This window comes from Drosophila persimilis, unplaced genomic scaffold, assembly GCF_003286085.1.
Source record: "Drosophila persimilis strain 14011-0111.01,24,50 unplaced genomic scaffold, DperRS2 tig00000520-arrow-pilon, whole genome shotgun sequence".
Classification (NCBI taxonomy): Eukaryota; Metazoa; Arthropoda; class Insecta; order Diptera; family Drosophilidae; genus Drosophila; species Drosophila persimilis.
Window position 1 is genome coordinate 4,931,097 of NW_020825317.1, and position 13,015 is coordinate 4,944,111.

The 13,015-nt window shown below is 41.8% G+C and overlaps 3 protein-coding genes across 4 annotated transcripts; 2 read left to right on the top strand and 1 right to left on the bottom strand.

The window, feature by feature from the left end:
* Positions 1-4,441: 4,441 nt before the first annotated feature.
* LOC6596772 (vacuolar protein sorting-associated protein 18 homolog) lies at positions 4,442-7,813 on the top strand. Its single transcript, XM_002021887.2, has 5 exons — positions 4,442-4,744; positions 4,807-5,465; positions 5,525-6,950; positions 7,024-7,175; positions 7,239-7,813. The coding sequence occupies exons 1-5, from the start codon at positions 4,462-4,464 to the stop codon at positions 7,728-7,730; spliced, it is 3,012 nt and encodes a 1,003-aa protein (XP_002021923.1). The 5' UTR covers positions 4,442-4,461; the 3' UTR covers positions 7,731-7,813.
* LOC6596771 (protein C19orf12 homolog) lies at positions 7,763-8,439 on the bottom strand. Its single transcript, XM_002021886.2, has 2 exons — positions 8,161-8,439; positions 7,763-8,090 (listed from the first exon to the last, which is right to left on the bottom strand). The coding sequence occupies exons 1-2, from the start codon at positions 8,360-8,362 to the stop codon at positions 7,870-7,872; spliced, it is 423 nt and encodes a 140-aa protein (XP_002021922.1). The 5' UTR covers positions 8,363-8,439; the 3' UTR covers positions 7,763-7,869.
* A 350-nt stretch (positions 8,440-8,789) lies between these two features.
* LOC6596770 (protein halfway) lies at positions 8,790-12,947 on the top strand. 2 transcript variants are annotated; one of them, XM_026990094.1, is made up of 4 exons: positions 8,790-9,083; positions 9,932-10,848; positions 10,942-11,452; positions 11,512-12,947. In XM_026990094.1, the coding sequence occupies exons 1-4, from the start codon at positions 9,066-9,068 to the stop codon at positions 11,896-11,898; spliced, it is 1,833 nt and encodes a 610-aa protein (XP_026845895.1). In that variant the 5' UTR covers positions 8,790-9,065; the 3' UTR covers positions 11,899-12,947. The 2 variants fall into 2 exon arrangements, with proteins under 2 accessions (XP_026845895.1, XP_026845896.1); XM_026990095.1 differs by having other exon boundaries at positions 9,935-10,848.
* The last annotated feature ends 68 nt before the right edge of the window (positions 12,948-13,015 follow it).

Sequence of the window (13,015 nt, forward strand, 5' to 3'; positions counted from 1 at the left end):
AAAGTGGAGGTAGAACCAGACGCAACCATTTCTTCCTTTAGCATGGCCAAAATAAGTTAGAGATGATGCGCCTATTCGTACCATTAATAATAAGATTTTGAATCATATTAATGTAGCATATAGCTGTAAAGTTCGTTTAAAGATATTCTTAGACATATAAATAGATATATGTATAGTATGGAGTACATACATATATACTCGTATATACATATATGTACTCTGAAGCACTCACCTTTCCCTAGCACTAGTAGCTACCCAAAGCAACATACAGAAAGAAGTGAAGGTAAAAGATAGTACCATAGACTCCGGCCATGATCTTTCTTTCCATCTTTTTAGGATTGCATGAGCAGGCTATATTGTACGGTGTACGGTGCTCTTTGTATCTGCTCTACCATTCGAAAGAAACCATCAGAATAGCATCACTATGCTACATACATATGTATGTACATTGTACATCTACGAGTATGAGTGTGAGAGAATATTATTAATGAATATTGAAGAAACGCGTAAAATTGATGACGAAAATGCAACGCATATCACCAAACAACAAACAAAAAAAACTTAAGAAAATTGAAACGAAACAAAGTAAAAACAAAATTCGAATACGAAATGATGTGGAAAACAATTAGATAATTGAAAATTATTAGTCAAAATTATTAATTATATTAAATGCATATACATATGTACATCTATATATGTATAAAAAAGCCAAATACATTTCGGAACTATGCTGTTTATTGATTTAACTTTTCGGTATTTAAAACAAAAATCTGTGATTAACTACAAAATTTAAATTTTTAAAATTAATTGTATAGCGCCATGTAAGCGATAACGATGTTTATATGTACTTAATTACAAAAAAAAAAGCAAAAACAAAAATACTGCAAATCAAACTTGAGAATAACAAAAAACTTTTTGGATTTTATCTAATAGACAAATACATAATAAATTCATATACATGTGCGGTTGCATTTTTCCAAACCTTTCGGCTCTACATTGCACACATGAATACTATACCGAGGCACGGCGCACTTGGCTGCCAACGTAAATCTACCGAAGGAGGAGATTTAGATGCAGAAGCAGATGCAGATACAGATATAAAGATATATTTACACATAGATACAGACATACAAAAAAAAATCCTTCACCCATTGCAAGTCGATGCACCTAACCTGCAGCAAAGAGAGTAGAGTTGTACTTGAAGGAAACCTGAAACAAAATTTGTAATCATAATATTATGACTATTTTTTTTTTTTTGTAGATTTTACTAGGAATAATATATCTGTAATTTCGAACACTTTTAAAGTCCGAATTTATTACCAAACAAAAGGAAAAGGAAAAATGAGAAAGGAAAGGAGAAAGAAGAATATTTATCATAAATATAAACAAAATTGATTACACGTTAGTAAATAAATTGCACAGAAAACAGGAAAACTCATTTCATGCATACAAACATACATGTATACAAACTAATTGTACATTTTTTAATTAATAATACTATTAAAAATCAAAGAACCTCCGCCGCTTGTCGCCTCTGACCTCAGTGGCCACCGCAGTGCAAAACAAAGCAAAAGTTATTCGATTGTCGTCCTGCAACATACATGTAGTAATGTATGTATGTCATAATATATGGCAATATAAAGGCAATGCGAAAACAACAAAAGTCGCAGTTTAAATCGATGGGTCGGGTAGGACGTATGAAAGATGCTTATCAAAACAACAAAAGCAAGATGGATTGAATTAGTTGTGCTAACCGCATTTCAAATATAGTGGTTAGAATACACGCATGAAACATACATATATACATACATATATATAAAAATAATATAATTACATGTATACAAAGAAAACACTAATTATTAATAAAAATTAAAATAAAAACCAAAAAAAAATGTTTTCTCTTTCAATATTGCTGCTCTGCTCTGGTCGTTATTGCACAGATTTGTTCACTCATCACTACGCATATGTGAAAGATTGCCCGTCTGCATCTTTTAAACTTGAATAAAGTTTCTGAAATCAACAGCCAACTTATATAGAGTTTCGACGCATTCAAGTGCGCTCGAGACCGTAGGAGCGTGCACTTTAATTTGAATTTGAATGGCGGTTGCGTTCATTTGATACGTTTTTGCATCGGACTTATCGTGCCCGTCTCTACCACCAACTGCATATCGATACACGAGTGTATGTAAAAACATACCACCAACAAACCAATCACATAGGCAATGCAAACAGAATTGGGCAGCAAAAAAACGAATTGGAACAGAATTTTCAATTAAATTGAATTTGGTTGAATTTTATTTCTGCGGAATGAAGGGCCGAATCAAGTATCGCCTATCGCACAAAAATATCGATATACATAAAATAAATATTCAAGTAGAATCAAAAGACGCGGGTATATGACCTGACTAAAAAAAAAAAAACAAAAAAATAGTGTCCATTTACCCTTATCTAAGAAATGTAGTTCCGTTGATGATATATCCAATAAAAATATCCTTGTTGATATTTTCCACCCCAAATAATTATCACCTACTAAAAATGTATATATCGATATATTGATATATCAATACATTTGTGGGTGGTGGGGCGTATTGAATATAAAGATTATTATTTGTTGAATCGGTGATGGCCCGGTTGACAACATTTAAATCCTTGTCGCTCACATTCAAAAAAGTTATATTTGGCGCGCACCACTCGTAACCAGTCGATAGTATCGATAGCCGAACTTTAATCGGGTACACAAACATGTTGCTAATTCCATGCACACATACCCTGGGGGATATGGATGTTATAGAACTGAGAAGATATATGTCATCCCATGCTCTAATTAATGCAGAAACTAGTCAGTATCTATTTTAAACGATATTTTGCAATTAGTGGTCTTCTTACAGAGACAAAAAATCGCTACATGGATCAGGATTTATATACAAACACCTAATCAAATACATGAATAGGCTTTAAAACACAAGGTCTTTATTAATTACGTTTGAAAGCTGGTTGGAAAACAGTATCTTTATATAATATTCACGAAATAGGGTATACAAACGCACATACCCTGGTTGACAACAAATGAGTCTGCAAATACCAGCAACATTGACGTCACAACCTGCGACTATTGAACACTTTTGTTAAAATCGTGTTTTTGTCAAAACAAAAAACATGCAAGTACTTAAAAGTAGTTAATCCTGATCAAAATTAATTCAGAAATCATATAAAATTATCTGGGCAAAACTGAAAGATCTATATAGCTGGTAATATTTGTCGGAATATCAAAAACGAGGAATATGCAAAATAGATCTTGAATTCGTCAGTATATTTACGGTATATTTTGAAAATGAGGTAGTATGTTTCGGTGCTGTTCTGTAGATATACTGGTTTTCGCCGCGCTCTTATGGTATTTTTGTCAATTTCATCAATCTATTAATTTAATTTTCAATGTTATGTAGAAATCCAATAAAAGCAAGTATTTCGAATAATCCAATCATGTATAGAATTGATTCGTCAATCGTACAAAATTGAGTGGGCATGGCTAAATGTTCTATATAGATAGTATTATTCAACGGAACAAAGAATTGGTCGTTTTTTGAATCGAATTTGAGTTCGCCGCAGTTCGCTTTAGCAACAATGAGTCCCATTCCATACACACTGTTGCGGCAACATTTACTTGAAAACCGTATTTTAGTCAAAATAAAATACATTAAGGTAATTAAAAGAAGCAATCTTGCAAAAAATGTTTTTATCTATGGGATAAAGCTAAGTGGGCATCTATATAGCTTGAAATAGGCAATACCCGATTCGCCGCAGTTTCGCTTTTGCAACAATGAGTCTCATTCCATACACAAACATGTTGCTAATTCCATGCACACATACCCTGGGGGAAATGGATGTTATAGAATTGAGAATACGTTTGTCTTCCAAGGCTCAGTAGGTATCAGGATCGAGATAAATATATACAAGATTCTAATAATACACATGAATAAGTCAAAAACATATCAATTTGAGAAAAGGTCTTAATAATTTGCGTTTGATCTACACATAAAATTAACAAAATAGGGTGCACAAAGACCTATACACGCATCATGTCTTCAAATACTAGCAACATTGCGACTGTTTTTTTGTTGAACTATTTTGTTTAAACCTTGTTTTAGTCAAAATACAATAAAAGCAAGGACTTAAAACTAACCAATTATGTAGAAAATTTATTCATCAATGGGCTTAAATTATGTGGGCACGGCTAAATGTTCTATATAGCTGGTAATATTCGTCGGAATATCAAAAACGAGGAATATGCAAAATATAACTTGAATTCGTCATTATATTTACGGTATATTTTGAAAATGAGGCGGTATGTTTCGGTATATTTCTGAGGGTCGGACGGTATCCGCGGTCACACTGTTTGTGGGTTGTGGGGCGTATTGATAATAAAAATTAGATAAAAATTTTGAACTAAATAAATTGTGGAAAATGGCTCAGGCAATGCCAAACCAGCCCAAATTTCTCCCTCGCATAGAGCGCATGGTGACAACATCCAACTCGTACGTCGCAACTTCATCCGGCAATCCCTTTGATGTGGAGGAGGAGGATGAGATATTTAGTAAACACAAAATAGTACTCCGAGTGCCGACCGACTGCACAGGCGACCTGATGCACTTGACTGTCTCTAAGAATTGGCTCGTTTGCTTGCTAGGCTCAGCGGAACGTACAACTCTACTGCGCTTTTTCCTTCCGCGTGCTATTCCACCGGGTGGTAAGTTTCCACAGGAAAAAGTACGACTACTAATTACTTTTACACATACAACTGATTTGCAGAAGTGGCGCTCGAGCGATATCTTTCGGGGTCTGGCTACAAGATTACAAAGATTTTTCTAGACCACACCGGGCATCATTTGGTCATCTCCGTGGTCCCGAAGTCAGCATCAGCCGGAGTCTCCGCCGACTTTCTGTACATTCACAGCACCGAATCGTCCACAGCGCAGCAGTTGAAGGTGCGTCGGATAGAAAAGTTCAAGGACCATGAAATCACAGCTGTGGCGTTTAACCCGTACTATGGCAATGAGTCGACGACAGGTCCCATACTCCTGGGCACCAGTCGCGGCCTTTTATTCGAAACAGAGCTAAGTCCCACCAGCGACAGTCACACTCAGCGCAAGCAGCTCTATGACTTGGGTCTGGGTCGCCCCAAATATCCAATCACCGGCTTGAAATTGCTACGGGTGCCCAACAGCAGTCGGTACATCGTTGTGGTCACCAGTCCGGAATGCATTTACACATTCCAGGAGACACTGAAGCCGGAAGATCGCACCCTCCAGCCCATATTCAATGCGTATGTAAATGGGGTGCAAGAGCCATATTGCGAGGAGCGCAAGACCGACTTGACCTACTCCCAGCTACGATTCTTTGCCCCGCCAAATAGCAAATACCCTAAGCAGTGGGCGTGGCTCTGCGGGGCAGGCATACGCGTGGGTGAAGTAAGTAACTAGCGGCTACCGCTGGCTCCAAATTGATTATTTCTTGTTTGGATTTCCAGCTTTCGATCGAAGCGAATGGCAGTGCAACTCTTCTGGGCGACACCCTGATCAGCCTGGACTTTGAGAAGGTTAAGCACTTGTCGTACGAGGAGCGTCGCCTGCATGTGCCCAAGGCATTCGTCCTCACCGAGTACCATGCCGTGCTCCTCTATGCAGATCACATACGAGCCGTTTGCCTACTGAACCAGGAGCTGGTCTATCAGGAGCCACTGGACGAAGCCCGAGTCGGCAAGCCGCTAAACATTGAGCGTGATGACATCACCGGATCCATCTATCTGTACACCGTCAAGGCAGTGTTCAACTTGAGAATCACACGCGAGGAACGAAATGTGTGGCGGATATACCTGGACAAGGGACAATACGAACTAGCTACAGCCCACGCAGCGGAGGTGCCCGAGCATCTGGACTTGGTCCTTGCGCAGCGTGCAGACGCCGCCTTTATAGAGGGCTCCTATGAGGTGGCAGCAGACTATTATGCGGAGACGGGCAAGTCCTTCGAAGAGGTCTGTCTGAAATTTATGGTGCTGCCAGACAAGCGGCCAATTATCAACTACGTGAAGAAGCGTCTTAGCCGTTTGACCACAATGCCAGCTGATGTGGAGGCCATGGAGGAGGATCATGCGACTGCCATTAAAGCCCTGGTGGTGTGGCTCATCGATCTTTACCTAATTCAAATAAACATGCCCGACCAAAACGCAGACTGGCGCCAGGCGTGGCAATCCGAGTACGACGAGTTTATGCGGGAGCCGCCCGTCCTCGCCTGCACAACTCGGAATAGCGCAGCGGTACAGCAGCTAATTGCCGAGCATGCGGATCCCCACAACATGGCCCAGTTCGCCATCGCCATTGGCGACTACGAGGAAGTGGTTGCACAGCAACTGAAGGCCGAACGTTATATCGACGCATTGCAGACACTAGGCAAGCAACGCGACATGCAGCTCTATTACAAGTACGCGCCCGTACTTATGGAAAAGCTGCCCAAGCCCACAATCGATGTCCTCATAGCGCAGGGCGCCAACTTGGAGGTGGAGAAGCTGGTGCCCACACTTATAGTCATAGACACGCCCGAGCAGAGGGAGCAGACCATTCGTTATCTGGAATTTGCCATCTATAAGCTGAACACCACTAACGATGCCATCCACAATTTCCTCTTGCATCTTTACGCACAGTACGAGCCAAAATTGCTCATGAAGTACCTAGAAATTCAGGGTCGGGACGAAAGTCTTGTGCACTATGACATCCACTACGCGCTCAAGGTGTGCACAGATCTCGATGTGAAGGTGGCATGTGTTTTCCTGCAGTGTATACTGCACATGTGGATTTCTGCGGTGGATCTGGCACTGAAATTCGATATGAAGCTGGCCAAGGAGACGGCCTCGAGGCCCACAGACAGTAGGATGCGCCGCAAACTATGGCTGCGTATAGGTAATTGAAACGAATTGCTCATAAATAGTATGTCGTCTCACCCAATAGCTTATCCTTGTTGTGCCTCCTGCAGCTTGTCATGATATCAAGGGAACCAACGATGTGAAGAAGGCCCTCAATCTGCTCAAAGAGTGCGAGCTGCTGCGCATCGAGGATCTATTGCCATTCTTTTCCGACTTTGAGAAAATAGATAATTTTAAGGAGGCTATTTGCGATGCCTTAAAGGTAGGATTTATGATTAATGATCTTTACAGGAACGGATAACTTTTTCCTTTTTATCACTATCAGGACTATAATCAGCGTATCCAAGAGCTGCAACGTGAAATGGCCGAGACCCAGGAGCAGTCGGACCGCGTAGGAAAGGAGCTGCAACAACTGCGTGAGCATAGAATCTGCATAGATGCCCAGGATACTTGCTCCATCTGCGAAATCATGCTGCCAATAAGACCATTCTTTGTGTTCATCTGTGGGCACAAATTCCACAGTGACTGCCTTGAAAAGCAGGTGATGCCCCTGCTCAACAAGGACCGCAGTCGGCGACTGGGCATATTGAAGCAGCAGCTGGAGGCAGAAATGCAGACGCAATCGCAAGCGCAGGCCTCGACTTCCACGGCTGCCCCCAAGCTGCAAACAGTCGAACAGCAAAGAAAGCGTGCCGAGATCAAGACGGAAATCGAGGACATTCTCGCGAGCGAATGCCTCTACTGCAGCATGTTTATTGATACCATCGATCAGCCGTTCGTTGACGATTGGGAACAGGTGAATGTCGAGTGGGACTAGTTGTGCGAGTCTGACGAAAATCTACATCCAAATGGATTGTAAATACAAAGTATTTATTAATAAACCTACAAATCACAACATTACTGGCTATATTTGTCCATTGAATTACGCAAATGGCATGAGCTTCAACTACAGATCGTCAATCAATAATTTGCATTCGCAGCTCATTTGTTACAAATGACATGACGGTATTGAGAACAGCTTGTTGTATCGATGCATTCTGGACTATCAGCGGCAGCAGCATCACTATGTCGGTGGGATGTATCTCAGCAACGGCCTTGGACACATGCTGCACCAAGTGCTCGCGCTGTCTGTCCGTCAGGTCGTTGAGTATTACTTCGCCAAGGGGCCTAAATGAACCTGCAAGTAAAAAATAATCGATGATTATGAAGCGTTCAAAGGTGAATGATGAGGTCCACTGCTTCCTCACCGCTAGTCATTTTGTACGCCGCAATGCCACCGGCCGCACCGCCAACTGCCAGACCCACAGGGCCCATAAGCATTCCGCCAGCGAAGGCGCAGGCTCCACAAATAGCTGCTCCCTTGCCAGACTGCTTTACGGCGACACGAACATTCCGCTCGTCGGCCACAATGGCAATCGCCTCCATCAACTCCCGCGTATCAATGGGCATTTTTGAGCTACGTGGTTTTACAGCGTAATTTCGCAATCTAAATCCAATCCAAAGTTCGATTTTAGAGCTTCCGTACTAATATGTATCTAAAATCTGATAATATTTGTAAATTAATATAAAATATATTTTTAGAAATTAAATAAGTATTTACTAAAAAAACAACGCAATTTGTTCCTTGGGCGACGAAATATAATTTTTGTTTTTGTTTGTGCCGATGTAAAATATATATATGAATATATCGATATGTTTGTAGATGATTCGATTCAGTAGCGATTCACTTGTTGCATCGATAATATCGATGAAGGAATCAGTGCTGTGTAACACCAAAACTAACAACAGCTGCGATTAGCAGCCCGCTAACAGCCCACTGTTCACGCACTGTTACTTTTGTTTTGTTCGAATTAAGTTAAAGCTAATGCATATAGAACGTTCGATTGTTGCTGTTCGTAGATGATAATCTTTCGGTAGATCAGTACTGCAAGCCACCCAACGAATGAAAACGCCCAGTCGCCAAACAGTTGGTGGCATTTGTCTGTGCTGCTGCTGCCAATTTTCTATGCGCAGATCATTTAATGGCACGGCGTGTGGATATGAAAATGTGAATTATTCGGCAACCAGTGTGTTTTTCACAAACCGAACCACAATCGGAGTAAATAGGCGTTCAACTCCACTTTAGCTGCCTTTCATTAGAGATCAAAAGGCAATGTTCCCCTGCAAACACGTAAGTCGAACGCGCAGGCAAGTATATTTATATTATGTACAATATGAAGGTATGTACGTATGAAGGTGTGTGTATGGAGACAAATCGTTTTAATCTTTAAAACATGTTGTAAATAAATGATTTGCGAAAATGTGCATTGATATAAGAGCGATATGTCTTATCTCTTTTAATTTTTGACATAATACCTTATGTAAATATATATGTATGTACATACATATATATATACAGTGTGTATGTAGATTCTAAAGGACTTTTAAACGGGACCAGCAGCCGTCTGCATATTGCACAGAAAATTCAGTTTGATTTTTCGTACACTCATCATGCTGCGTTGCATGTTGGCCCGTTTAAAAAATTCTTTATATTCCGACATATACAAACTTCCACCAGATCGGGGGGGCTACACCACATGCGCTTGTTAAATAAATTTAATGTTTTTATTGGACCGCTGTTATCGCATTCAACCGATCCGTTAATTAATTGCTTAATTAGCGTAGCGGTGTCATTTGGAATTAAGCCGCCAAGGCGCTAAAACGAAGAGGAGCAAACAAGTATAAGCCATTTGGATAGACCCCCTACCCCCATGTGTGTGAATAGGGTTGCGCTGGCTAGGGCCTGTGGCGCTTCGAGTGCCACACCTACCTACGCTTATTGCCATAGGGCGAGAGGCGGCACCCCCGAGCGAGGGCCAAGCCCTTGCCGCGTTGTGGTAGCTAATTCATTGCGTAAACAAACCCCGCCAAATATAGTAAATATTTGCATACGTATAACGTACGAGTACGGGGGTGTCCCCTTTCCCTTCTCCCCATCGGCGATTCAGTAATATTAATGTGTTGTTCTTTGTTTTACAGCAGTGCACATTGCTTTGGCTATTGCTGATGCTCCTTACTACTGGACACGCACGCGCACGACCAGAACAGCAACAGGCTTCGGCGGACGAGCCGTTGGAGGCTAAACCGGAAGATGGTCACTCCTTGACAGCTCCTCGCCCAGCCGATGATGAATTGGCAACTGTGGCGCCAACAACGACACCAGTTCCCGCTGTGGCTATCACGCAGGGAGCAGCAACTGGTGCTGCAACTGAAGCCCCCCACTCTCAGCCCGTCGTAACGGCAGTGCCAGCTACGTCCTCTACCTCCACCTCAACCACTGTCCCCGCCCCGCTGCTGCCAGCTGCCCCGGAGCAGCCCGAGTATCTGAAGCACTGTTTTTATGCCGATGAGCACTTGTGCATGTATGGCCATGACGGCCAAGGCAACGAAGCACCAGACGCACTGGGTCACATATCGACAACACCAGAGTCCGACTCGCAAGGTATTGGCTTACAGGTCAATGCTAGTCAGGGTAACAGCCAGAACCTAGAACGCAATGCCAACAGCTGTCAGTGCCACGAGCATCCGGCAAAGGCCAACTCCTGGTATTGCTGCAACATATCGCAAATGTCAATGATCTCAAGCTGCAGCAATATATCAAAATGGACAAATCTGCACGTGCGAAATCTCACAGTGAGAACCATAGATCTCTCCAATCCCATCTTCCGCTCTCTCCAGTCACTGGCAGTGACCGATGGAAATATTACGCGACTGATTAATGCCTTTCCGCGACACTCGGCCCTCAAGTGCCTCAACATATCAAACAACAATATTTCGGAGATACCATCACGAATGTTCAAGGATGTTCCCCATTTGGAATTCTTTGGAATGTCGCGAAACAATCTATCATTAGTGCCACATCACAATCAGAACAAAAATATTACAGTGGACATTAGGTGAGGATCGGATCGGATCGGATCTCCTTTCTATTTCCATTTCCGCTCGTATTACATAATCCTATTTTGATTTCTATGAACTTTCCTTTTCAGTGGTAATATGCGCATGCTCTGCAATCCACTAAACGAAATCATAAACAATGATTCATTCAACTTTGTGAACCCCAAGCACTCTTACTGCTTGTATAATGCCACTCACGAATGGTTCCAGTCCACAGATCTGGTGTCCGTGGAGCAGCTGGAAAGCACGAAGCGTTGCATGACCAAGTGTCCAGTGATACCGAACTATGGAAGCTGCAAGTGCAGATTCGAGAGCATCATGATTATACAGGATGACCAGTCCAAGCCCAAATGCCATGTCGACTGCTCCAACCTGGGACTGGTGGAGCTGCCACCAAGACTTCCCGATAACACGTTCGTGCTGAATATAACCAACAACAAAATCACTAGTCTAGGCGACCATTTCCAAACCAATCCAACATATCACAACATAAACAGACTGGTGGCCGACAACAATCAGATATCCTCCATTTACGAATTTGAGGGGACAAAGTTTATTGAGAATTTCCAGCGCATCTACATGCGCAACAATTCTCTAAGCAAGGTGAGTGTTGGCTGATAACTGAGAGCTGAGAACAACTGCATTGAAAATGTACATTACAGATACCCGAATACTTTCTAAACAACGCACTAATGGATACAGGTCGTCGCATTTACCTGGCAGGCAACAAGCTGCAATGCGACTGCAACTCAGCCAAAACTCTTCAGAACTGGCTCAAGGAGCGAAGCACAGACATACCCGACTACATGGAGATACGCTGCCGGAATATACCCCAGAGTGTCATAGAGCTGCAGGAGGCCAAACTATGCCAGTCACCGCCTGATTGGACAGACTATATATACTATTTGATAGCCGCGGAAGTCATCCTGCTGCTGGGTCTTATCACCAAAGTGTCCTATGATTATTGGGTATTTAAGACGTCTGGCTATTTACCGTGGCCAGCTAGTAAAATGCCTAAATTGCCTTGCGACTGGTTGTGCGAGTCCTAGATAGAGATTTAGAGGAAGAGGACTTAGTCCTTGGCGAACAACCAAAATATCCTAAGATGGCTAGACAGCTAGACATGCGAGTCGTAAAGAGAAATAGACCTGGCGTTAGCCCTAAATTTCGAAAAGGAAATGTTGGCCTATACCCGGACCTTAACACAATCAAACGGTAGAAATGGCAGGGCGTACTATTATACCTGACAGTGGAACTATGTGCCTTTTATATGCATATGCATACACATGTACATACATATATAATCCAAATTGTATTTTTTTTGGTTTTTATATTCGGTATCTTAAGTGAAAAACTGCAAAGAGCTGCCAGTACCCAAATTTACTATATATTGTATAAGACTTTTTAGTTTTCTATTCTGCGAGATAGGACCTCGCCCGACCACTGATATAAATCCATTTGTCAGAATGTTCTTGCCAGTAACGTTACATTGTCCAAGTGTAATAGTCATTAATTTTAATCGTGAAACAAAATGGGAGTCAAATCCACTCTCAACCGAATGCCCATCATGATGGATTGCAGATTCCACTCTGAATATAAATACGTACGTGGTCAGTAATACGGCTCAATGTGGTGGTCCTGCAGATTTTTCCAAAAAACTGTGTGGATAATTTCGTAGGGCCTTGCATTGATCTGGTCGATCTTGCTTCCATGGAGAGGGATGATTTGAAAAGCATATGAGTATGGTATTTCTAGATGATCTATAAGTTATATGGCGCTTCCATTTAGACCACATGCTTGACCCCGTACATGGTCACAATGAAAATCTTTCACCTGCGACCGCTTGTTGCTCCAAATCTTCTCCAATCAATTCTTGGCAAGAGCACGATGACAAATGGATTCATGTCGATTTTATGTATATTTAGTACAGCCAAACCAAGACATGTATTTACGGCGCTACAAATAAATCGTAGCATTGCGCATCAATTAGTCGGTGCTGCTCGAAACAAAATATTGAGTTGCTTTGGATGTTTTGACAGAGTGATGAAGACGAGAAGACTATTTTAATAAATTTTGCTTCGATACAACGAAACAGAAAGATTTTGTTGTTATTAAAATTACCTTTGAATGCCCCTTCACGATAGATGCCCGACAAATAGCTGCCAA